Consider the following 26131-nt stretch of genomic DNA (forward strand, 5'->3'; position numbering starts at 1 on the left):
TGTAAAAAAGTGCCCTTCTCATTACATTGTCTTACATTTTATCTCCATTCTTTGGCCTACATAAATGGCTACATACCCTATCTACCATATCCTATATCTGCTACATGATTTATGTTAGATTATTTTTTTGACGGAACGTTGGTGGAGTGCCGCAGCTTTGAGTCTCTCCAACAGCACCCTGGAGAGGCACGCTGGGAATGAGGAAGCAACATATTGTTCGCCCCTACCTTTGACAAAGTGGGCACTGCTTATCACAGGGCGGAATCAGCGATCACCTAAATATCCCATATGCCACTGGTTGAGAGAAATTGTCATTGTTTTGGGGCAGAAATATGTGAGGTTTTATGTATTGTTGCCGCCCTCGTCAATCTAGCCTAATCCCGCCTAATGAGCGGGCAGATGGCTGTGCGCTGGAGGCGGGGGGACACGAAGGGTAATATTTCGATAATGATAGCTATTTTATCTTCTTTTAAGCTGAGTCCCAGCCACAATCACCTTATAACCTGTCTGTCATTGAGCCATCTTCTGCCACAGGACAGAAATGACAAATAAAAGTCACACAGCTAATTGTAAACAGATGGTCCCCATGCTGACACAGGTTTACCACAGAGACCTACTGCACATTTTAGTAATGACGGGTCATCTCTCTACATCCTTTTGACTTTAGAGGAACTCAGCCCTTTCCATTGCAGATACCCAGTCTAACCCCAAAGTCTGCCCGCTCTACCTCACGCCTAACCTAGCCTACCTACAGTACATAACCACTACCCCCCCCCCCTTCCCCCACAACAAATGAAAAACAAAACAAAGACACATTCTGTGAAATCATGTTTCTACCTGCTCTAGTTAATCTTTTGCTTGTAGGCCTATAATGTAATATATATTTATGTAAATATTGCTGTAATTTTCTGATGAAAATGCAAATAAAATGTTTGTATAATTTAGAATTTGTCTAGATCAATGTCAATGGGATTTACCTGTACAAATAATCCTTTTGATCAATAAACGTTTAAATTGGAGTCATCGTTGACAACATTTTACTCCTCAGCTAGGCTACATCTCCTGTCCATCCACTCTGAACTGGGGGGGTTTATTGTATTTTTTTTTTTTTTAGATCAGTACAGATGAGGAGACAAGGAAAGGAAACCACTGTGTACTATGTAGACTCTAAGATCTGAGAAGAGAGTAAAGGGCATTGAACCATAGAAGAAAGGTAGAAAAGCTTCAAGTATTTACATGTAGTTTATGCCCTCTGCTGGCCAGACCTGGTATAACACTTTATTGGTCAATTGCACACAAGTTCCAACCAAAATGTTACTTCTCCGAAAGACACACGCATACATACAGGTTTTGGAGAGGTGCGAGAGGGTGCCACATTGGGGACCGGGGAACTGCTGTTGTGGGGGGCTAAGTGCCTTGCTCAAGGGCACAACGCCTTACAATGGCATCTAGGATTTGATGCCAGCAACGCAACGGTTGCTTGCTCACTTCCTCCAGGACTTTTCCCCCGGAGAACTGGCAAATCTCCGGTTGCTGGCTTGCCTCTCTAACCGCTAGGCTACCTGTCGCCCCTCTGATTCTGATGCTGCTCAGTCTTTTAGAAATATGATAAAAAATCCATAGTTATACCAATCAAAATGCTTTAAAACTCACAAGGTGGAGCATTTGTACACTCCAGGGAAAGTGGAGACAATCAGACCATAAAAAACCAGTGGTAAAACAGAGACGGTTTTCATATTTTTGTTTATTTATTTATTAAAGTTACAAGGGAAGCACATTTATTCATTAACTTATTTGCCTTTAAAAATGTGGGAATTTCTGGTCTTCTACATCCTTAAAGGATTAAAACAAATAACGCTTCAAATACAGTATATCTCTCATTATTGAAAGGGAGTGAATACACATACTGTAATGAATAATGTGTCCTGACGCTAAATAGCTAAAGGGAAAGGGTCCTGTCCACTCACTGATTGTTGCTTCCAACAAGTTTGCAACTCATCAAACAGTGAGAGCAGACATTATGTATTTTCTTCAGATGTTTGTTGTTCTGCTTTTGTGCCAAGTTGAATGTGTAGAATACATGTTTTCCCTCAAATTATGCTCAATTTGCTAATAGCCGACATAGTTACACACTATGGCTGTTCTCTTGTGGTAACCATTACAATACACCACAGTGTCTGGTGCCCATGTTATTGAGACGCAGTTGGCATAATGCTAAAACTACACTCATAATGTATTAGGATGCTAATGCTAACTCAAACCATCTCAAAGCTGAGGCTTTCCCATGTCAGTACAGACAGTGCATGTTTTTCAATGCAATAATTTCTCAAAGAAATGCAATTTTCCTGTCTCATTGACTCTCCTGTTCTTAGTTTAATGGAGGCAAAAGACAAATTACAGACAAATATAAACAATAGCTTCACCATCATGTGGGACTGCGGTGTGGGGCCTGTTCTGTCATCTGTAACGTCACCCTGCACCCTAATACTTAAAATTATGTTAACTATATTATTATACATTTGACAGTTGTTGCATTTTGTGAAAATGAAAACAAAGGGATTAAATCAATTGTGATTCAATTCTTGTGTACGACTAGGATGTCCCCAATGAAAGCTATGATGAATTTTCTTAAAGAAATACAGATGACATCTCGTCTTATGTGACCTGGGACAAGAGGCCAGTACACCCCCCTGTAGCAGGCTTTACGGCAGTATTACGGCAGTGTTTTGAAGCATTATGACATCTGCTTTGAGCAAAGGGTCCACATTATTATGGCAGTAATATACACCCGGCTCCTAAAGTTTAGGACCTCAACCCTTTTCAGTTACTGTACATGTCACTAGTAGCATATTGAATTGATGCACAATGTTTAGAAAATCATAGGTAGATCTGTCATGTACAGAATGGACAATATCCTCTATTGTGTGGAACAGACACCCATTCACATTGCATTTCTATCTGAAAGTCTCATATAGAATGTGCCCTATAGAATATCATAGGATTAAGCACACCAATCTGGGGATATGATTGGGCCCATGTACTGTACTGTGGCATGAATGGGACACCCTGTGTAGGTTGATGAGCCTTGACCAACCTCTCCATGAACACAATAGTAGGAGAGGAGAATCCTGGAGCACTTCCAATGTGGTGCTGCTGAGTTAGAGATCAAAGTTTGAAAAACCCAAAACACTGCTTGCCAGTCTGGGTATGTAGCTGTACTCATCTAGCCTGGGTGCCAGACAGTGTGTTTCTGCTTAAGCCCAACATGATGTCACAACAGTGAACAAAGGAGTTGGCCACAGCAGAAACAGCCAGACACCCAGGCTAGATAAGTTCACTTGCACACTGACAGTGCAGACAGAAGAGACCATTTGCATAAGAGAAAGGATACAGAGATGCAACATGCCTTTGGAGGATCAGATTCAAATCAGGAGAAGAAAAAAACAAATCTAATTAAAACTAAATGCTTCACCTTTACAGGACAATTCGATTTGAAACTAGCTTGCTATAGAAGGAATAAAACCATAGATTATAATAGGATTCACCATCTGGCACATTAACTAGCACTACGCAAGTCAAATACCTATTATAGTTGAACACAAGCAATAGGCAAAATTCCCCTACACCCCACAAGTACCCAGGTACCCCTCAACACCTCCCAGCCCAGTCCCACACAACAACCCAATCCAACCCCTAGATCAGGGCAGTCCAGTTTTATCTACAGAGGGCCAGTGATGTGGCTCCTGTACCAACCAACACACCTGATTCAACTAATTATAGTCTTCCATAAAGGTGTGTTAGTGCTTGGGTGGAATGAAGCCTGGTCATGCACTGGCCCTCAGTGGATACGACTGGACACCGCTGACATCTAGACCCATCCATCACACATGAGGTGTCTTTTCTATATTTCTACAGCAAATAAGCTCAACAAAGCACTACACAACTTAACTTCTGGATCATGCCACAAGGTACAAAAGGATGCTTAGAGAATGAAACACTTTCCTAAAACGGAGAGGAGGAGGGCTAAAGGAGTGTCTGGTGGACAACAGTGGGAGTTTGTTTAGTGACAGACAGCTCCTGGGTTGATAGTAGTTCATCTCTGTGGTTCTCTCATCCAGAGCAACAACAATGTGTCATGCTGTGTGTGTTAGGGTTGTCACAGAGATGAGAAACTACTATGGCTCTAGAAGTCTGTTTCATTTCCACCTGGGTCAGTTGGGTCTAACAATATGAGGTTCTCTCTCTCTCTCTCTCACACACACACACACACACTCTCTCTCAGGTGTTAAGTGGTGTGGTAGGTTGTCTTTGGTTGGTGAGCTGATGCTCCTGTCTACGGGGTGAAAGGCGTGTTTACAGAACAGTTTCTATGACAACCAGGGTGTGGTGGGTTGATAGGCTTGCATACTGGCCTCTGGGGCAAGGCCTGAAAGATGGGTCAACAACAGCCATATTGGATAGGTGGATCTGGATGAAACCCACCAACTGGTCCTCAGGAAGGAATGATCCTTGTTCCTGATGGTAGCTTCCAACCCCGTCCAAAGGAAGGCAGAAGATGACTTTCGAAATGGTGTAATTCCTCATTGTGGTAATAACTCCAGAGAGAGGGGGCCATGCACTAGAGACAGAGAGCTTCTGGTAGAGCATGGGGAGGAAAAAAATAGCTGTAACTGTTGAAACAGTGTTTCACTCACCAAATACAGAACAATTCTGAGAATTAAAAATCTAAACTGTGGTGGGGAGGGGGTACTGAGTAAACATTCCATCCCTGTCTCCGTCATGACAATGACAGTCTGACAGTCTTGTCTTCCCATGATGCTCTGCTCTCACCCTATCGTCGGTTCCATCATGGTTGGGTTAATCAGAATATCATCCAGACCGCAGGAGGGCATCTAGGATCATGGGAATGCTGCACTCCTTTCTGGGTAGGAGGGGGTAATAATGTGGGTGGGGTGGTGTTGGTAGAGGGCTATGGGTAAGTAATAAAGAATACCTAGACGAGGGGGAGACTGACATTTCACACCGCCACTTCTCATACATATAATCCATAAAAATCCTTGTTTGTTTAGTAATAAAACAATTGCCTTGTTTAAATATGAATATAATAGTTTGCTTCTGCTCTTTAGGAAATGATAGTCCGTGTGGGTGAGGGGAGGGCGGTTGCCAGCCCTTCACTACAACTCCATGTCCTGAGCCTCATCCTCAGAGAAGTCAGACATGGAACTCTCAGACGAGGAGTCACCTCCCTCCTCTTGCTCCTTTAGAGCCTCCTCTGTCGCATACTTTTGGAGATACTCTGGAACAGAGAGAAGGAAAAGAGTCAGACAGTCGATCGTGTGTGTGTGTGTGCGTGTATGTATATACAGTATGTATATGTGTGTGTGTATGTATATACAGTATGTATATGTGTGTGTATGTATATACAGTATGTATATGTATGTGTGTATGTATATGTGTGTATATACAGTATGTATATATGTGTGTGTGTGTGTGTATATACAGTATGTATGTGTGTGTGCCGCACCTTTGATCTTGTGTTTGTAGTCCTCTGGCCGATGCAGGTACATGGCAGCAGCGTCTCCGTTGAGAGGGTCGATGGGGTTGGGGTAGGCCAACAGCTGGGGCAGGAATGACTCAAAGATGTTGGTCAGGTCTGCAAGGGGAGGAGGGACGACCAGTGTTTTACATTATGGGGGTTAAAGAGGTGCTAATGTGCAACCTTTGACTCAAGGTAAACACTCAATGAGCTGTACTAATTGCACAACTAGTCCAACCGTACAAGTTGAACTGCAAAACAACCCCGCCACATCACAGGTATTTCATTTGGAGGTTAGTTGGCCTCACAATGTTGCATTTCATATCCAGTCCTGTCATGATGGCCTCACAATGTTGCATTTCATATCCAGTCCTGTCATGACAAATGACTACTAGGTCTCTGTTCAGCTCTCACCATCAATACAACAGCCTATCTGCTACAAGCAGTGAAGGGGCCAACAACTCAAACCAGAACAGGTGATCTGTTTCAGTCATGTTAAAACCGATTGACCCTGCTAAAAAAGACATTATAATGCCACGTCTGGTATGTCCCACTGACACAGTGTTCCTAATCGTTGAAACAAGAGTTCAAATCACAGTAACAAGGTCAATTCCTTGTACGGTTAAATTGCTAGTTCAGTTTTCAATGATAGGAACTTCTGTATGGCAATCATGCTCAGCTATTCACAAGGCGAGCCATATAAAAGCCTTATAAACACTAAGTTGAAACATTGTAGACCTGTTTTCCTAGTCGGTCGCTCTTATGTCAGCTCCTCACAGCTGCTCCCAGCAGCCACCAGCCCAGACATGATCATAGAGAAAGGGTACAGTATGTACCCATGTCATGGAACAAACCATTCAGTGAGTTTCAAACATTTCCAAACTGAAGTGGTAGCATGTCCATTTTGAAATCAATTCTGAACGGTTACTCACCATACAGGGCTGTCCACGTCTGGTTGATGACATCTAGACACACCGTCCCTGACCTGAAGGAGAAGGGAGATGAGAGAGCAGAAAATAAACAGAATTGTGAGCAGCATTTTGTGATATAACAAACATGATGTATAACTGATAAGATTGTCCAGGCCTATACGTCAACATACCGTACATTAGTTGCAAACTACTAAAACGATATCATCAAAATGAACTTACGCTTCATCAATGTTGGGATGAAAGATTTTATTAATGAATCCTGTGAGGAGAACAATACAGTTAGTTTTCATAGAAAACCTGTGTTATTGTAATTTCCACGATGCTTTAACCAGTTATGTTATTAGTTTCTATTACATAGAGATTGTTGACAGATGCATTTTTGATACTGTACCTATAGATGGAGACTTGAAGGGGTATTTGTCTGGTAAGTCTACTCGCACCTTCCATACACCTCCTTCATACGGTGCTAAAAACAACAACATTTGATTAGAAACACACACACACACACACACACACACACACGGAGGAAGATTGCCTCCATATAGCCTACCATACAGATCTTTGCATAGACACAATGAGCCCAGTGAGAAGCCAACGGAAGTCATTAGGCTGTTTATGAAAACACTTACTTCCTTGTGGGCCGTAGAACTTGACCACAAACTCATTGAGTCCGCTGAGGATGGTGACCTCATGCTTGCTCTCGATGCTGAGCACTTGTTAAGGAAAAGACACGACTGAACGTGACTAACGAGAAAGCTACAGTACAAACAACACACATTTTAAATGAAAGTAAACAAGCCAATTAAAATGAGCCACAATCAGAATCCAACTAGTTGGGTGAACTGGGTTCCGTCCCAAACGGTACTGATCAAAAGTAGTGCAATAAATAGAGTGCCATTTGGGACTCAGCCCTGGTCTGAGGTCAGTAGAACCAGTGTGTGTGTGAGAGAGAGATACTCTGGGCTAAGGTCAAACATAGGATCGATAACGCCAGCCGTGGTGTCTGATCAATAATGTAGTGATCAGACTCAGCCAACACACAAACACTTACCCTAACCAAAACTAACCACACAAATAACTAATACGTTACCTCACTCTCTTATAACAAACAATGTCATATTATAACCAGAAATAGCCTAACTTCACACAATAACCAGAATGACCCAACACCCTCAGGCTCTACCCAGAACTAACCAAATGTGGGTATCAGCTTCTCTTCTTGGGAGAATAGGAACCGAAACAATAGGAAAGCACCAGTGTCCCATCAACTAGTCTAGGCCTCTGGGAGACAATGCTCTGGCCTGATGAGGACCCCCGCTGTGGAGCTACATGCTGGGCATCAGTCACCAGGGTCTATGGATGAAAACACCTTCCACATTCTGACACCTGTGCCCTGTATTGTTTTGACCAATGAATTGAGACAGTTCAGTTGGCCAATGTTCAAGTTCACCTGGGTGAACAAGATGAGGCTGTGGGAGGGAAAAGAATGGGAGAGAAGAAAATAAAGAGTGAGACTCTCCAAACTTAGTAAACGTTTCGTAAAAATACAGACGGCTACACTTATTACTCAATTGTAAACTTGCTACTTCTCAACCCCTACTTCCGGGGGCAGCGCACAACATTCACCTGACAGTTGCCCCCCTTGAATCAGGGCAAACACAATTGTCTCATTGATCAAACACTCCTGTAGTATAAATAGTAATAGCGGAGCTGAAATGTAGACATTTTTCTAATATTTGAGACTTGTTCTATTGAGTTTTTACCTGAAATTGCAGCAACAGCATGTTACATTCTGAAATGGTCACAGTAGCTGCCAGATGCACTGGCCCTCAGTGTGGATACGACTGGACACCGCTGACATCTAGACCCATCCATCACACATGAGGTGTCTTTTCTATATTTCTACAGCAAATAAGCTCAACAAAGCACTACACAACTTAACTTCTGGATCATGCCACAAGGTACAAAAGGATGCTTAGAGAATGAAACACTTTCCTAAAACGGAGAGGAGGAGGGCTAAAGGAGTGTCTGGTGGACAACAGTGGGAGTTTGTTTAGTGACAGACAGCTCCTGGGTTGATAGTAGTTCATCTCTGTGGTTCTCTCAACCAGAGCAACAACAGTGTGTCATGCTGTGTGTGTTAGGGTTGTCACGGAGATGATAAACTACTATGGCTCTAGAAGTCTGTTTCATTTCCACCTGGGTCAGTTGGGTCTAACAACATGAGGTTCTCTCTCTCTCTCTCACACACACACAGAAATTGTCACAGTAGCTGCCAGATGCACTGAGCCATGTAAAACTATGGAAACCCATCCCACTACCAAAAACATGTAAAACAGGATATGTTTTATAACATTGTTTGGTCATTTCAGATGTGGCACCACAGGTCCTAGAGTGTATGAATTGTTTTCCTGGGGCCTAACCTAACCAACTCCCACCCTAGTTGTAGCGAATGACACGCTAATAAATCAGCTGTAAAAAAAAATACAATTAAACGGTTTTATATGGGCTTTGATGGGACAAGATTATTTTTCTAAATCAGGCCATATGATTATTTATTTTTACACCTAGAAAAAACCCTACCCTAGGGAGGATGAAAACATTAAAACACTTTACCCAAAAACAGACAAATGTGATTGGACAACAAAAGAAAGAACAGGGCCGAGCTCGCTGTATTGCAAAGGCATTGCGTAGGACTTTGCATCTGCAATTAAAAAGATACTCATACAGTATGTCATCACTACTGTGTTAATTTATTAATTCCAGTCAATCATTTTTTATATTAAGCTGTAGGTAGCCTAGCCATCAGTGTGAATATACATCAAATTTGATCAAATTCTCAGAACACAAATAAATGTGCCTATTTTAGGCTATAAATTCATAGCTTAGGCTACAAAAACATGACATTACATTTCCCCAGGCCCAGATGGGATCAGAGCGCATAGGCTTCTCTAGGCTACCTGCAGCTGTGGATGTTATCAGTAGATAGACTGATCAGACTGAAGCACAGACTAAATGTGTACGTTGACAAATCATGTGGCATTTCAGTAAAAATACATTTTAAAAATTGGGTGGCGGGTATGGGCTTCCAAATAAAACGCTTGGTCGGGGTGAATTCCCTTATACACACATTTTCAGTCGCCTTTTGCTTTAACCACGTAATGATTTGTATGACATTGATAAAAATGAAGCCTGGTTTGTTGTAATGTTGTAAGGTGCTGTACTTGTACATGCACGTGAAAGGGTTAATCTGTCATTTTTTATAGGCTAATGTAACTTGATGAAGACATGCTGTTACAGCAACTCTTTGCTTTTGTCTTGAAGCTAAAATGTAATGAGTGTAGCCTACAGATGAGAAGATAAACCCTTTAATTGACTGCACATACATGCTTGTGAATAGTTGCATTATTCAATAGCGTAATATGGTTTGGTTGCATTATTTAATAATGTAATATGTTTCAGAAGAAAAGTTTGTCATTGTTGAATAGTTTGTGCTGGCTAGTGCCTACGGCAATATTTATGGTCAATTTGAGCTGCAGACCAAGAATATTGTGTTGACCAACGAAAGGCAAGGATGTAATGTGAATTAAAAAGTAGAATTCTCTTCTGCAACTCCGCTCCTTCATATCTCGTAGAGGGAATAGGGCCATAGAGATAGCTAGATAACATGATATGTTTACAGATCTAACGCGCCACTCCAGTCCACATCAAGAAGATTTTGCTTCGGTTTTTATTTAATCTCATTCATTTCTGTATCAACCACCAAGGGCATAGGAGCCGTGGAGGACATAGTTGATAGTTATGAAGTAAAATATTTGCTTTGTGTGTATTTTATTTTGTCTCTATTGCCATTGTCCTAACTGGAAGGTTTAGTGAATGGGTCCATAGTATGTCAATAGGGCTAAATTGCTAGCTAGCTACCCACGGACAATTGACCTTGCATAACATTAGTTTTAGGTCATTTTAGCCTGTTTAACAAGCTGGCTACCTAGATTATTATTCACATGTAGCTAGCTGATAGTTAAAGTAAAACATTTGCTTTGTGTATATCTTGTTTCTTCTCCATTGTTGCCATTGTCCTGGCTAAAAGAAGGTTTAGTGAATGGGAGTTGCAGTGTGGTAATAGTGGGGGAAGTGTGATTGCTTCTCAAATTAATTCTAGTCTACATATTGAGAAACTATATCCTCCTGATTCCTGTTTACAAGCAAAAACTCCAAAAGGAAGTACCAGTGGCACGTTTAATATGGAAGTGGTCCGATGCGGATGCTAAAGTACAGGACTGTTGTTTCGCTAGCACAGATTACAATGTTCCGGGATTCATCCGATGACATTGAGGAGTTTACCACATCAGTCACCTGCTTCATTAATAATTGCATCGACGACGTCGTCCCCACAGTGACCGTACGTAATTATCCCAACCAGAAGCCATGGATTACAGGCAAAATCCACACTGAGGTAAAGGCTAAAGCTGCTGCTTTCATGGACCGGGTTGCAAAATAAATGGCAGGAGATTTTCGATGTACCAATTCCATACACTTGACTCAGAGTCTTTCAATTTAAATGATTACATAAAATTCTTGCCACCAACATAATGCTATATATATGGGGCATACAACAATCTCAGCTCTGTAGATTTTGTTGTGGAGAGACAGAATCAATAATAGCCCACCTTAACTCATCCCCATACAGTTCTTTTTTTTGCTCTTTTGCACCCCAGTATCTCTACTTGCACATCATCATCTGCATTCTCAACTGGCCTACCTGGTTAAATAAAGATGGAAAAAAATAAAACTGAGCTCAAGGCTAGAGCTGCCGCTTTCAAGGACCGGGACACTAATCCGGACGTTTATAAGCAATCCCGCTACAACCTCCGACGAGCCATCAAACAGGCAAAGCACCAGTACAGGACTAAGACCGAATCCTACTACGCCGTCTCTGACCAGGGTTCGTACAAACAGTGGCAAGTCAAATTCAAGGACTTTCAAGTACTTTTTCAAACACTATCAATTTGTAATAGTTCATATTATGCAATTGTTTCTAGTCGCCACCAGATGCCAGTATATTGCCACAACCTTATGAAAAAAACTAGTTAGTATTCAACACTACCTGACAAGTTCTACTCAATAATAAATGGTTTTACTACATACATGGAGTGTTAAGTCAGTACTGATGATGTTGTAATTTGAGTAGTGATGAGCAGAGATTTTGTACATGCCTACTGGTGAACACATTTCATATTAGCATTACTACACAATTCCAGCTTAATGACTGTTTTTATTGGGCATCTACTATTTAATAGCTACAAAAAAAAGTGTCTTGCTTCTGACTGGCAGCTTTAGGGAGAAGGGCAGATGGGCTGTGTGAGGAAAACGGCATGTGAACAGCCACCAGAACAGCAGGAGCATGGCTGCTGCTTGATAAAGCGGAATATTGTTTGCGTTCCTTGAGGTTGCTGCAGAGAATGTTGAACTGACGCTAGCGCAGGATGCAGCACTGTGTCCTTCCCCTTTCATGTGGCTCTTCAGGGCCAATTCACTCATGCTCGCAATGTCAAAGTTGCTTTTTCTGCACCTTATGCAATCATGTTTCATGAACTGAAATAAAATATATATTTTTTTAATTAAATATGTACAAAAGGCAGGATTGAATCTACATTTTAGCTATTGATGTGAGGTTTGGCAGCACCTAATCAGTCAGTTAGATACCTGCCTGGCTGAGTGGCAGTGTGGGTGGAAACCACAGTGCGAAACAAGTGAGGAAATAAAACTCAGTTGTCTGCCTAGAAATTACATTTGCAAGACCAATACGTTTTCATAAACACATTTGATTATTATCTGTTCTCCTCTCATTTTAATTCAAGTATTTTTCTTGTACCAACTTGATTTTAGAGTGCCAAATTCAAGTACTTTAAGCACCTTGTGCGAACCCCGTCTGACACTTGTCAGATGTGGCAGGGTTTGCAAACTCACGGATTACAAAATGGAAACCCAGCCGCAAGCTGCCCAGTGACGCAAGCCTACCAGACGAGCTAAATGCATCGAAGCGAGCATAGAATGCAAGCAACACTGATCCATGCATGAGCGCACCAACTTTTCCAGACGTAGTCAATGCGACTAAGACCATTAAACAGGTTAACTTTCACAAGGCAGCGGGGCATTACCAGGACGGGTACTCAGAGCAAGCGCTGACCAGCTGGCAAGTGTCTTCACTGACATTTGCCCTGACCCAGTCGGTAACATGTTTCAAGCAGACCACTATAGTCCATGAGCCCAAGAACGCCAAGGTAACCTGTCTAAATGACATGGGGGGGGGCATCAGGAGTGCGTGCTTAGTCCCCAATACTCCCTGTTCACCCACAACTCCGTGGCCGCACACAACTCCAACACAATCATTAAGTTTGCTGATGACACGACAGTGATAGGCCTGATCACCAATGAAGATGAGACAGTCTATAGGGAGGAGGTCAGTGACCTAGCAGTGTGGTGCCAGGACAAAAACCTTTCCTTCCATGTCAGCAAGACAAAGGAGCTGATCGTGGACTACAGGAAAAGGAGGGCCGAGCACGACCCCATCCACATCGACAGGGCTGTAGTGGAGCGGGTCGAGAGCTTCAAGATCCTTGGTGTCCACATCACTAAGGAATTAACATGGTCCTCACACACCAACACAGTTGTGAAGAAGACAAGACAATGTCTGTTCACCCTCAAGATGCTGAAAAATATTTGGCATGGGCCCTCAGAACCTGAAGAAGTTTTATAGCTGTAACATAGACCGTCTTGACTGGCTGCATCAAATCAAACTTTATTAGTCACATGTGCTGAATACAACAGGTGTAGTAGACCTTACAGTGAAATGCTTACTTATGAGCCCTTAACCAACAATGCAGTTTAAAACAAAAATACAGATAACAATAAGAAATATATGTAACAAGTAATTAAAGAGCAGTAGTAAAATAACAATAGCGAGACTATACACAGGGGGGTTAGTTGAGGTAATGTGTACAAGTAGGTAGAGTTATTAAAGTGACTATGCATAGATAACAACAGAGAGTAGCAGCTGTGTAAAAGGGGGGGGGGCAATGCAAATAGTCTGGGTGGCCATTTGATTAGGTGTTCAGGAGTCTTATGGCGTGGGGGTAGAAGCTATTTAGAAGCCTCATGGACCTAGACTTGGCGCTCCGGTACCGCTTGCCGTGCGGTAGCAGAGAGAACAGTCTATGACTGGGGTGGCTGGAGTCTTTGACAATTTTTAGGGCCTTTCTCTGACACTGTCTGGTATAGAGGTCCTGGATGGCAGGAAGCTTCACCGCTTGGTATGAAAATGCATCAGGCCGAGCTCCCTGCCATCCAGGACCTCTATACCAGACGGTGTCAGAGGAAGGACATACATTTTTTTAAAGACTCCAGCCACCCAAGTCATAGACAGTTCTCTCTGCTACCACACAGTAAGAGGTACCAAAGCCTGGAACCAACAGGACCCTGAACAGCTTCTACCCCCAAGCCATAAGACTGCTAAATATTTAACCAAATAGCTACCCGGACTATCTGCATCAACCACCTCTTGCATGAACTCTTTTGACTCATCACCAGGGTTGGGTAGGTAACTTTCTAAATGTTATCCGTTAAAGTTACTAGTTACCTGTCCAAAATTGTAATCAGTAATGTAACTTTTGGATTAACCAAACTCATTAACGTAATCTGATTACATTCAGTTAGACTTTTAGATTAGTAAATTACCAATTGAACAACATCTATTGCAGGATAAATCAATGTTACAGTTTACATAACTGGCCATATATGGATGTAAAATGTCTCTTTATGGGTTGGTTATGTAGGCTTCTTGAAACCCATCGCTTTCTACTACATACAATAATACGATTCATTTCTATCTTTACATTAATAAAGATACAACTACAGCTTTCCCCATCAAATCACATTGTATTGGTCACATACACATGTTTAGCAGATGTTATTGCAGGTGTAGCGAATTGCTTGTGTTTCTAGCTTCTAGCTTGTGTTTCTAGTGGAGTAATATCTAACAATTCACAACAATACACACAAACCTAAAAGTAAAAGAATGGAATTATGTAATATATAAATATTAGGATGAGACATGTCAGAATGGCATAGACTAAAATACAGTAGTCTTTAAGTCTATCAAAAGTGTACAAGTTTGAGCATGTGTCCATTAGGCCTATGGATTATTAAAACATGTATCAGCATGAATTAGATTGAGCAATAAAACAATATTTTTCTCTGTGCATTGTTGGGAAGGGCCCGTAATTAAGCATTTCACTGTTAGTCAACTCCTGCTGTTTACGAAGCATGTGGCAAATACTGTTTGGTTTGGATAGTTCTGGCTGTGTGATAAACTGATAGTGAAAGTTTTGAAGCCAAGAATACTTGCTAGCTACATAATTGCTTATGCAATTACTATCTTAGTCTCCATCATAGGGTCATGGCAGGATAGTGACAGCCAGGCAGATAGTGAGAAGTACCTCTTCAAGCGCATAGAGTTCAGAGACTGGTGATTAGTCATAGTGTCAATCAATCTGATCTCTGATGTAAGGACAGCATCTTAAGTCTAGAGGGTGTATTGCATGTGTTAGCTTCATGCAGGAGAATGGCAGCCATTATTTTATTTTGTGTAGAATTAATCATTTCTGTTTGACATTTCATGCCTAACTTCTTTCAAATTAAAACAGTTTGTTGCTGGTTATTATTACAGTATGACAACTATTATAAGTTGGAAATATTACATTAAGTTTCAAACCATACAGTATGTAGAGCACCGGTAGGGTAAGCCCAACAAAATATAGGTTTAGACATTTCCAACATTTAGAAATGATTCTAAGGAAAGTGGAGAGCAAATGAAATAATAATATCTCATATGAAGTTTACTTTACTTACAAATTGTTTAAAAAGACATCCAAATATTTGATCAAAATGTGTGAAAAGTCTGGAGTGGGCTTAATGGGTACCAAGTGTACCCTTTAAAGGCCCCTGGGTGTTCCAAATAAGTCCACCTCTTAAATAATACATTTGAATTCATTTCCAAACTTTCCAAACTGACATTTCTTATGTAATATTTGATCATATTATCTCCCCTAAAGTTAAAATAAACTGATCATTGCTATTCATCACAGATGTAGCACTCATAACAGCGGGGTGTCCAATCGTATCCACAGAAAAATGTGGACTTTGGCTATTATTCTTGCCAACCAGTGCACACCTGACTCTATTAATCAACTAATCATCGACTTCAATCAAGACATGATTAGTTTAATCAGGTGTGTTAATGCTTGGTTAGAACACAACCCTGCACCCACACTGGGCCTCTGTGGATAAGAAGCATGCACAGCCATGCCCTAACGTAAACAACTTTCAATGAATTCTCTGAAAGGTGGGGGACCTAAACAATGGATGAACCTGGATGAATGAAAGACAACAATGCCCTCACCTGAAAGTGCATGATTAGTCACCCAATTGTCATCTTCTTTTCCATTATTTGTTTCCATTTTTGGCCACCCCTTGTAGGGTTTCTATCGCTGATGTCCCTCAACCCTGATCTTATTCTTCTCTTTCTGCATCAACGACTGCCTGTCCATTCAAAACATCTTGGAGATTGTTTAATATATCCACAGTAACAGTCACACTGGCATTCAGTACAGTATGTATGAACGGCCATGGCCCTAAGACTGATTGGACTGTAATCAGAGTAAGTACCCCTCTGCAAGGCCCCCCTTAGCCTTGTAAAGGTGCCCATTTGTAAGTCCGGATTTGTCTATATCCTTTACTCAAATGTCACTAGAAATTTGCATTTAAAACCTGTTTTTCAACAACAAAAAATCTGGGGGCATGCTCCCGGACCCCGGTAGCAAAAACGTTCCCCCCCCCAACGTCAGAGTCGCTCCTATGCAGCTGTCAGCCATGTATTTATTGGTTTATCTATCTATTATGTTCAGTCTGTCTTGGTTTGCAGCTAGGCTTAAGTCACAACATCAAGAAAAAAAATGTTTTATTGGGTTTAGGAACAACTGAACAGGAGCAGGATTGAAGAACACTGGCCTAGACTAAAGGATGGGAACAGGGCAGTCAGCAGTGACTGTGACCTACAACAGACAGGACCTATAAATAAGGCTGGCTACAATGCATCTCTGTCTTGTCTTTCCCCTAGGGCCCAGGGCTGATGCGTGCACACAGACAATACCAAACACTGAAATAGTCCGTAGGTACAAAGGGAAGGGACTAGGGCCTGAAATGGAACCCGTCCCCAGAGGTCATCATGACAAACAGTCATGCGTTCTACATTGAGCATGCTCTACATTTACCTGTTCCTCTGCTGCCTGGAGTAAACAAAAGACATGCCCTCACACTGAGTGGCTGATATACACTACATGTGGACACCTGCTCGTCGAACATCTCATTCCAAATTCATGGGCATTAATGTGGAGTTGGTCCCACTTTTGCTGCTATAACCCCCTCCACTCTTCTGGGAATGCTTTCCACTAGATGTTGGAACATTGCTGCGGGGACTTGCTTCCATTCAGCCACAAAAGCATTAGTGAGGTCAGGCACTGATGTCGGGAGATTAGGCCTGGCTCGCAGTCAGCGTTCCAATTCCATCCAGTTCCATCCCAAAGGTGTTCGATGGGGTTCTGTGCAGGCCAGTCAAGTTCTTCCACACCGATCTCAACAAAACATTTCTGTATGGACCTTGCTTTGTGCACAGGGCATTGTCATGCTGAAACAGGAAAAGGCCTTCCCCAAACTGTTGTCACAAAGTTGGAAGCACAGAATCGTCTAGAATGTCATTGTATACTGTAGTGTTAAGATTTGCCTTCACTGGAACGAAGGGGCCTAGTCCGAACCATGAAAAACAGCCCCAGACTATTTTTCCTCCTCCACCAAACATTACAGTTGGCACTATGATTCGGGCAGGTAGCATTCTTCTGGCATCCGCCAAACCCAGATTTGTCCATTGGACTGCCAGATGGTGAAGCGTGATTCATCACACCAGAGAAGGCGTTTCCACTGCTTCAGAGTCCAAAGGCAGTGAGCTTTACACCACTCCAGCTGACGCTTGGTATTGTGCATAGTGACCGTAAGCTTGCTGCTCGACCATGGAAACACATTTCATGAAGCTCCCGACGAACAATGATTGTGTTGACGTTGTTTCCAGAGGCAGTTTGGAACTGGGTAGTGAGTGTTGCAACCGAGGACAGTCCATTTCTACGCGTTACAGCACTTGGCGGTCCCATTCTGTGAGCTTGTGTGGCCTACCACTTTGCAACTGAGCCGTTGTTGCTCCTACATGTTTCCACTTCACAATAACAGCACTTACAGTTGACTGGGGCAGCTCTGGCAGGGCAGAAATTTGATGAACTGACTTGTTGGAAAGGTGGCATCCTATGACGGTGTCATGTTGAAAGTCACTGAGCTCTTCAGTAAGGCCATTCTACTGCCAATGCTAGTCTATGGAGATTGCATGGCTGTGTGCTCAATTTGATACACTTGTCAGCAACAGGTGTGGCTGAAATAGCCAAATCCACTAATTTGAAGGGGTGTCCACATAATTGTGTATATAGTATATCATGCACAGCCCACATTTCTCCACTGGTGCTGGGCTAAAAACACTGGATTTACTGTGTACGGGTTTTTCTACCAGGCTTTACAATGTTCTCTTATCAGGTAAGAGAGCAGAGGCTTCACATACTAATATACAAGATCCAGTGCCAGAGACAACAGACTATGCTGATTTGGCAGGCACAAGGAAAGGACAGATTTACCACAATACCCAGCCCCCACCTAAACTTCAGGAACACCCACACGTGTATAAACCCACAAGTACACACGTGCATGCGCGCACACACACAGACACAAAACATGCTAAGACAAAAAACAAACATCTCAAGATGACACACAATCATGAAAGTATCTCTCCCTCTCCAACACATTCATGTTCCTCAGAGCGATGGCACTCAATAGGCCACTGCTCATTTGATGTTTAGCCTACTGTACTGTTCATTATTTATCCAGTGGATGAATGTTATGCAATTTATATTAATGTCGAGAGAGAACTGCCTAGGAAGGAAGCTAATTACTCATGATATCCATGCATTGATTTCAAACCAGACAGTATGTTAGGGGGGTGGGAGAAGGAGGACGCAATAGCTTTACCAAAGAGGGGAAATGTCATTGTGCATGTTTTCCCAGGTGTATTTAGCAGGTAGTCTATCCTAACCTATAGAGTGAGTAGACATCAGAAAACACACTGTCATGAGAGATTAGGTTACTAGATATTTTTAAACCCTACAGTGCTATTATCCAAAAGACACCAACCGTTTGCAACAACAAAATCTAATGTTTTCTCCAAAACCTTGACATGCACACTGAATCATCTCCAACGGATTGTTTTCATAATGGCAGGTGGGCCTCAGTTTATGGCCTGATAGGAAGTCAGTAGCTAGGCCTGTCTATTGCAAGCCCCCCATCCGCTCCCTGTGGAAGCAGGGTTTAGTGTAGGTCAGTGCTGTCCGGGGTCCTTTGGACGCCCATACCCTAAACCTATACCTTAACCATTGTCCATGTTCCCAAGAATGGAAAGGTAACTGAACTAAATGACTATCGCCCCGAAGCACTCACTTCTGTCATCATGAAGTGCTTTGAGAGACTAGTCAAGGATCATATCACCTCCACCTTACCGGTCACCCACTCCAATTTGCTTACCGCCCCAATATGTCCACAGACGATGCAATCGCCATCACACTGCCCGATACCATCTGGACAAGAGGAATACCTATGTAAGAATGCTGTTCATTGACTATAGCTCAGCATTCAACACCATAGTACCCTCCAAGCTCATCATTAAGCTCGAGGCCCTGGATCTGAACCTTGCCCTGTGGCCGCCCCCGGGTGGTGAAGGTAGGAAACAGCACCTCCACTTCGCTGATCCTCAACACTAGGGCCCCACAAGGGTGCATGCTCAGCCCCCTCCTGTACTCCTTTTTGCCTTATGGCAAGGTGCTCCATCATGCTGGAAAAGGCATTAATCGTCACCAAAATGTTCCTGGATGGTTGGGAGAAGTTGCTCTCGGAGGATGTGTTGGTACCATTCTTTATTTATGGCTGTGTTCTTGTGAGCCCACTCATGGCTTCATGGCTGCAAAATTGTGAGTGAGCCCACTCCCTTGGCTGAGAAGCAACCCCACACATGAATGGTCTCAGGATGCTTTACTGTTGGCATGACACAGGACTGATGGTAGCGCTCACCTTGTCTTCTCCGGAAAAGCTTTTTTCCGGATGCCCCTAACAATCGGGAAAGGGATTCATCAGAGAAAATGACTTTACCCCAGTCCTCAGCAGACCAATCCCTGTACCTTTTGCAGAATATCAGTCTGTCTCTGATGTTTTTCATGGAGAGAAGGGGCTTCTTTGCTGCACTTCTTGACACCAGGCCATCCTCCAAAAGTCTTCGCCTCACTGTGCGTGCAGATGCATCCACACCTGCCTGCTGCCATTCCTGAGCAATCTCTGTTCTGGTGGTGCCCAGATCCCGCAGCTGAATCAACTTTAGGAGACGGTCCTGGACTTTCTTGGGCGCCCTGAAGCCTTCTTCACAACAATTGAACCGCTCTCCTTGAAGATCCGATAAATGGTTGATTTAGGTGCAATCTTACTGGCAGCAATATCTTTGCCTGTGAAGCCCTTTTTGTGCAAAGCAATGATGATGGCACATGTTTCCTTGCAGGTAATGATTGACAGAAGAAGAACAATGATTCCAAGCACCACCCTCGTTTTGAAGCTTCCAGTCTGTTATTCGAACTCAATCAGCATGACAGAGTGATCTCCAGCCTTGTCCTCGTCAACACTCTCACCTGTGTTAACGAGAGAATTACTGACATGCCAGCTGGTCCTTTTGTGGCAGGGCTGACATTTTTGGGGATTCAGTTCATTTTTGTGGCAAAGAGGGACTTTGCAATTAATTGAGATTCATCTGATCACTCTTCATAACATTCTGGAGTATATGCAAATTGCCATCATACAAACTGAGGCAGCAGACTTTGTGAAAATTAATATGTGTCATTCTCAAAACTGTACAGGTGCATCAAAGCTGGGACCGAGAGACTGAAAAACAGCTTCTATCTCAAGGCCAACAGACTGTTAAATAGCCATTACCAGCACAGAGAGGCTGCAGCCATGGTTCGAGCCCAGGTAGGAGCGAGGAAAGGGACGGAAGCTATACTGTTACACTGGCAATACTAAAGTGCCTATAAGAACATCCAATAGTCAAAGGTTAATGAAATACAAAATGGTAGAGAGAGAGAAATAGTCCTATAATTCCTATAATAACTACAACCTAAAACTTCTTACCTGGGAATATTGAAGACTCATGTTAAAAGGAAGCACTAGCTTTCATATGTTCTCATGTTCTGCGCAAGGAACTGAAACGTTAGCTTTCTTACATAGCACATATTGCACTTTTACTTTCTTCTCCAACACTTTGTTTTTGCATTATTTAAACCAAATTGAACATGTTTCATTATTTATTTGGGGCTAAACTGATTTTATTGATGTATTATATTAAGTTAAAATAAGTGTTCATTCAGTATTGTTGTAATTGTCATTATTACAAATAAATAAAATATATATATATATTTTTTTTAAATCGGCCGATTAATTGGTATCTGCTTTTTTTTGGTCCTCCAATAATCGGTATCGGTGTTAAAATCATAATCGGTTGATAAAATCCAAGTATATACTGTATTCTATTCCATCTACTGTATCTCAATCTATGACAATTGCTCTTCCATATATTTATTTATTCTTAATTCCATTCCTTTACTAAGACTTGTGTGTATTAGGTATTTGTTGTGGAATTGTTAGACATTACTTGTTAGATATTGCTGCCCTGTCTGAACAAGAAGCACAAGCATTAACATCTGCTAAACACGTGTACGTGACAAATATAATTTTATTTGAACCATTTTAATTGTCAACGTCAATGGGAGGAGGGGAGCAAGGAGCCCCGATAGCACCACCCATTTTTTGTCACTCGAGCAGCCGTTTATCTAGTCCCACCCCCTACCAGTTTCCGGATAGTAACAGGCTGACCAATCAGGGCGCTAGCTGTCGCTACAGGAGCACAAAAACAAAACAATTCAACTCACGCTGTCTAAACCTAACCTTTCAGGCAAATTTCACAAACTAAGCGCTAGATTAAAAAACTATAATGTCCATCTACATTCTGATAATTTGGTGAAAAGGGCTACAATTTGGGGCGCAGGTAGCGTAAGCTTAGTGGTTAGAGCGTTGGGCCAGTAACCGAAAGGTTGCTAGATCGAATCCCCGAGCTGACAAGGTAATCTGTCGTTCTGCCCCGGAACATGGCCGTCATTGTAAATAAGATTTAGCTAAATTAAGATTTATACAAAAAAAATACAATAAACGTTAACTAGCGCCAATGAGAACTTTGATAAAATTCGGAATTCAACTTGCTACCATTACATCATAGTTAGCGTTGGAGAAATGCAAAACATAGTTACAACATGTACTACTTTAGGATGGAAATACATTTAACACAAACATTTCCCCATTATTATAGTACATAATTTCCACATGACTCAAGGTTGGAAAATCAAAATGGTTAAAAACAAAAACACTGGCAAACTTGACACGGCAGGGGGACATGTAAACGATTTGTAAACAAGAGAGCGATGCAATATTACTGATGGTTAACCATGCAGCTAACGTTATAACAGCAGGAGTGTCAACGTGAATGACTTCACAAGGTCGAGATATAATAGCAAGCGAAATAGCTTAGATAGGAAAGAAAGGCCAGTAAAAGGACGGACGACCGATTGCACGCAGAAAATGGTGCCTACAAGGCCATCGTCATTGTTTAGCTTTTCTAGTAATCGTCGTTCAAGAGATACAGCTAGCTAGCTATGTGTTGCATAAAATAAATCAGGGTTTGTGGAAAACAACCAAGGGTTGATGAAAGCATCACTAACATTAAGCACGCTTATTAGCTTGATAAATGATAACAACAGGTATTGGACGACATTTAGGAAGTTTTCTGATCTGAGCAAACAACTAAATAGCATATATTATTGAGGGTGAAATATTTAGCCTAGATCTGACCCAGCTATGGCTAACTGAAACGAATAGTGTGATGCTTCATCTAAACGAAATGTTTCCTACTTTTGTTGTCATAAAACCCAACAACAGCCGTTATTGTTCGCTTACACAACATGCTGTATTAGCTAGTTATTTGATGTGTCATCAGTAACCAATACATGTAATTACAAAAGTTGTAGATAGTTGTCACTACAATTTATGATTAGCTAAAGACGACAAAGATTGTTTTGCCTGTCTGTTGTTTTTGCTCAGAAAAGGATACAGTTTCACCACGTCGGTATCCATTCGCCTCTTGCCTGGACTTGGCGAAGACATTTTTGTAACGTTATTCCTTGGCTAGCTCGATACTTTACTTCGATGAGGCAATCTATTCGAACTATATGTTCTGCCTTTTCAGTTTGTCCATCGAACGAAATATTTCAACATTCCTCGCTTTCTCTCAACAACACTAGCAAATGTCTGAAGGGCTGCGTTCAGTAACTACGCTTTTACGTTCTGGAACGTTCAATTGAACGGAAACAGTACTGTACTGAACGACCAGTTGAAACGGGAAGGGGGGCGCTGTCAGCTTGTCCACTGCCCTTCAAATACGTCACTCATTGGTTCAAACCACACCCACAGAACGAGAGCAAACGTACCTCTCAGTTTGTTCAAGAACGTACAATAACATTTTGTGGAACGTGTCATTCAGTTCAAACCGTTCCGCAACGTAGCAAACGTTCAGCGAACTGAGCGCACATCAGGTCTACTCTCTCTCTCTCTCTCTCTCTGCCTAATTCTGTACAAATGTCTGTCCCGTCCTGAACAAAACAATCCCTCCGCCAGTGACATCAATCCCAACTAAGCGACATTCAATGACGAGAGAGGAGAGCTTGTGTCGTGTTCATGTACTATTCGGAACTAGGAAACTCGGAAATGTCCGACTTGCTGATTTGTAGAAAGCGGCATGTATATAACTACAAACAGTTAGCTATTTCCGAGTTTCCTAGTTCCAACTATCGCTTGAAAGCGGCATTGGAACATAGAAATAGACTTAATAGACACGACAACCATCGACATCGTTTTCTTCCCACAGATGCAAAGGAGAATTTCTACACACAGCGAATGAAAATTACTATGATAAATAATGCTTATGAACCATGGCACCGGGTGAAAACACATCATAAAACAAAACACTCATTAACTCTGGGCTCCCAAGTGGTGCAGCGTTCTAAAACACTCCATCTCAGTGTTAGGGGGGTCGCTAGTGTTAGGGGGGTCGCTATATATATATATATATATATATATATATATATATATATATATATGACATTCCTTAAAGGTAAAGAGTGACCCTGGGGCGCTACAAGCTATATCCACACCTGATAAAATATGTTATAATGATGGTAAGAGATGCTATACTTTTTGTGTGTTTCCAAAACTAAGGGGACATCTGCCTTTTCATTTTCAATGGGCATGACAGCTATGGCTACTCTTCCACAAGCCTTCTGTTGACATATAAGGGTACTAACAGAAGTGTTGGCCCAAAAAACAACAGCTATACAGATAAGATTGATCACAATGTGGGGTTCTGGAGAACAGTGACCTTCACTAACAGCACTGAGATACCATAAGGTTTTTTGGATGTGGCCCATGTGTCCACCTTTCCCCTCTTTCAAATACATGTTTATTTTGTTTACTTTGCTATTAAGAGACCTAACAATATATTTTTTTGTTATTGATCAATAATGGAAAAACCTTCTGGCATTGATGAAAAAAAAAGCTACTAAGGATGGTAGCTGACGCTATAGCCACTCCTATCTGTCATATCTTTAATCTGAGTTTATACAGTCGTGGCCAAGTTTTGAGAATGACACAAATATTAATTTTCACAAAGTCTGCTGCCTCAGTTTGTATGATGGCAATTTGCATATACTCCAGAATGTTATGAAGAGTGATCAGATGAATTGCAATTCATTGCTAAGTCCCTCTTTGCCATGCAAATGAACTGAATCCCCCAAAAACATTTCCACTCCATTTCAGCCCTACCACAAAAGGACCAGCTGACATCCTGTCAGTGATTCTCTCGTTAACACAGATGTGAGTGTTGACGAGGACAAGGCTGGAGATCACTCTGTCATGCTGATTGAGTTTGAATAACAGACTGGAAGCTTCAAAAGGAGGGTGGTGCTTGGAATCATTGTTCTTCCTCTGTCAATCATGGTTACCTGCAAGGAAACACGTGCCGTCATCATTGCTTTGCACAAAAAGGGCTTCACAGGCAAGGATGTTGCTGCCAGTAAGATTGCACCTAAATCAACCATTTATAGGATCATCAAGAACTTCAAGGAGAGGGGTTCAACTGTTGTGAAGAAGGCTTCAGGGCGCCCAAGAAAGTCCAGCAAGCGCCAGGACCGTCTCCTAAAGTTGATTCAGCTGCGGGATCGGGGCACCACCAGAACAGAGCTTGCTCAGGAATGGCAGCAGGCAGGTGTGAGTGCATCTGCACGCACAGTGAGGCGAATACTTTTGGAGGATGGCCTGGTGTCAAGAAGGGCAGCAAAGAAACCACTTCTCTCCAGGAAAAACATCAGGGACAGACTGATATTCTGCAAAAGGTACAGTGCCTTGCGAAAGTATTTGGCCCCCTTGAACTTTGCGACCTTTTGCCACATTTCAGGCTTCAAACATAGATATAAAACTGTATTTTTTTGTGAAGAATCAACAACAAGTGGGACACAATCATGAAGTGGAACGACATTTATTTGATATTTCAAACTTTTTTAACAAATCAAAAACTGAAAAATTGGGCGTGCAAAATTATTCAGCCCCCTTCAGTTAATACTTTGTAGCGCCACCTTTTACTGCAATTACAGCTGTAAGTACAGTGAAATGCCTTTCTTGCAAACTCAGAACCCAACAATGCAATAATCAATAACAATGTAATACTAGAAAAAAAACACATGAGAAATAAGAACACAATAAGTAAGTAAGCATATTTTTTACAGGGCCAGTTCCAATACCATATTTACAATGTGCAGAGATACTGGAGTGATGGGAGTATATGTATAGGGGTAAGGTGACTAGGCATCAGGATATAAGATAAACAGAGTAGCAGCAGCTTGAATGTGAGTGGGTGTGCTTGTGTGTAGAGTCAGTATAAATGTGTGCATGTTATGTGTGTCACACACTGATCTGTTTCACCTGTCTTGTGCTCGTTTCCAAATCCCCACCAGGTGTCTCCTATTTTTCCCCATTATCCCCTGTGTACCTGCGTTTTCTGTTTGTCTGTTGCCAGTTCGTCTTGTTATGTCAGGTCTTACCAGCGTTTTTTCCAGTTTCTCCTGTTCTCAAGTTTTGTTTTGTGGTCTTCCCGGTTCCGACCTTTCTGCCTGTCCTGACCTTAAGCCTGCCTGCCGTTCTGTCCCTGATTGACTCTGCCTTGGATTACGAACCTCTGCATGCCCTCGAGCCGTCATTTGCCTGTCCCTTTGTTATAATAAATATTCTGAGAATCAAACTATCTGCCTCCTGTGTCTGCATC

At 42.0% G+C, this 26131-nt stretch overlaps 1 protein-coding gene across 1 annotated transcript; it reads right to left on the reverse strand.

Moving 5' to 3' along the window:
* Positions 1 to 1728: 1728 nt before the first annotated feature.
* On the reverse strand, positions 1729 to 23515 carry LOC110522154 (ubiquitin-conjugating enzyme E2 H). Its single transcript, XM_021600298.3, has 7 exons — positions 22871 to 23515; positions 7098 to 7174; positions 6860 to 6934; positions 6688 to 6727; positions 6469 to 6521; positions 5525 to 5653; positions 1729 to 5296 (listed from the first exon to the last, which is right to left on the reverse strand). Exons 1-7 carry the CDS (start codon positions 22921 to 22923, stop codon positions 5175 to 5177), a joined length of 549 nt encoding a protein of 182 aa, XP_021455973.1. The 5' UTR covers positions 22924 to 23515; the 3' UTR covers positions 1729 to 5174.
* Positions 23516 to 26131: the final 2616 nt, after the last annotated feature.

Source organism: Oncorhynchus mykiss, chromosome 1 (genome assembly GCF_057628025.1).
Source record: "Oncorhynchus mykiss isolate SJ-2025 chromosome 1, ASM5762802v1, whole genome shotgun sequence".
Classification (NCBI taxonomy): Eukaryota; Metazoa; Chordata; class Actinopteri; order Salmoniformes; family Salmonidae; genus Oncorhynchus; species Oncorhynchus mykiss.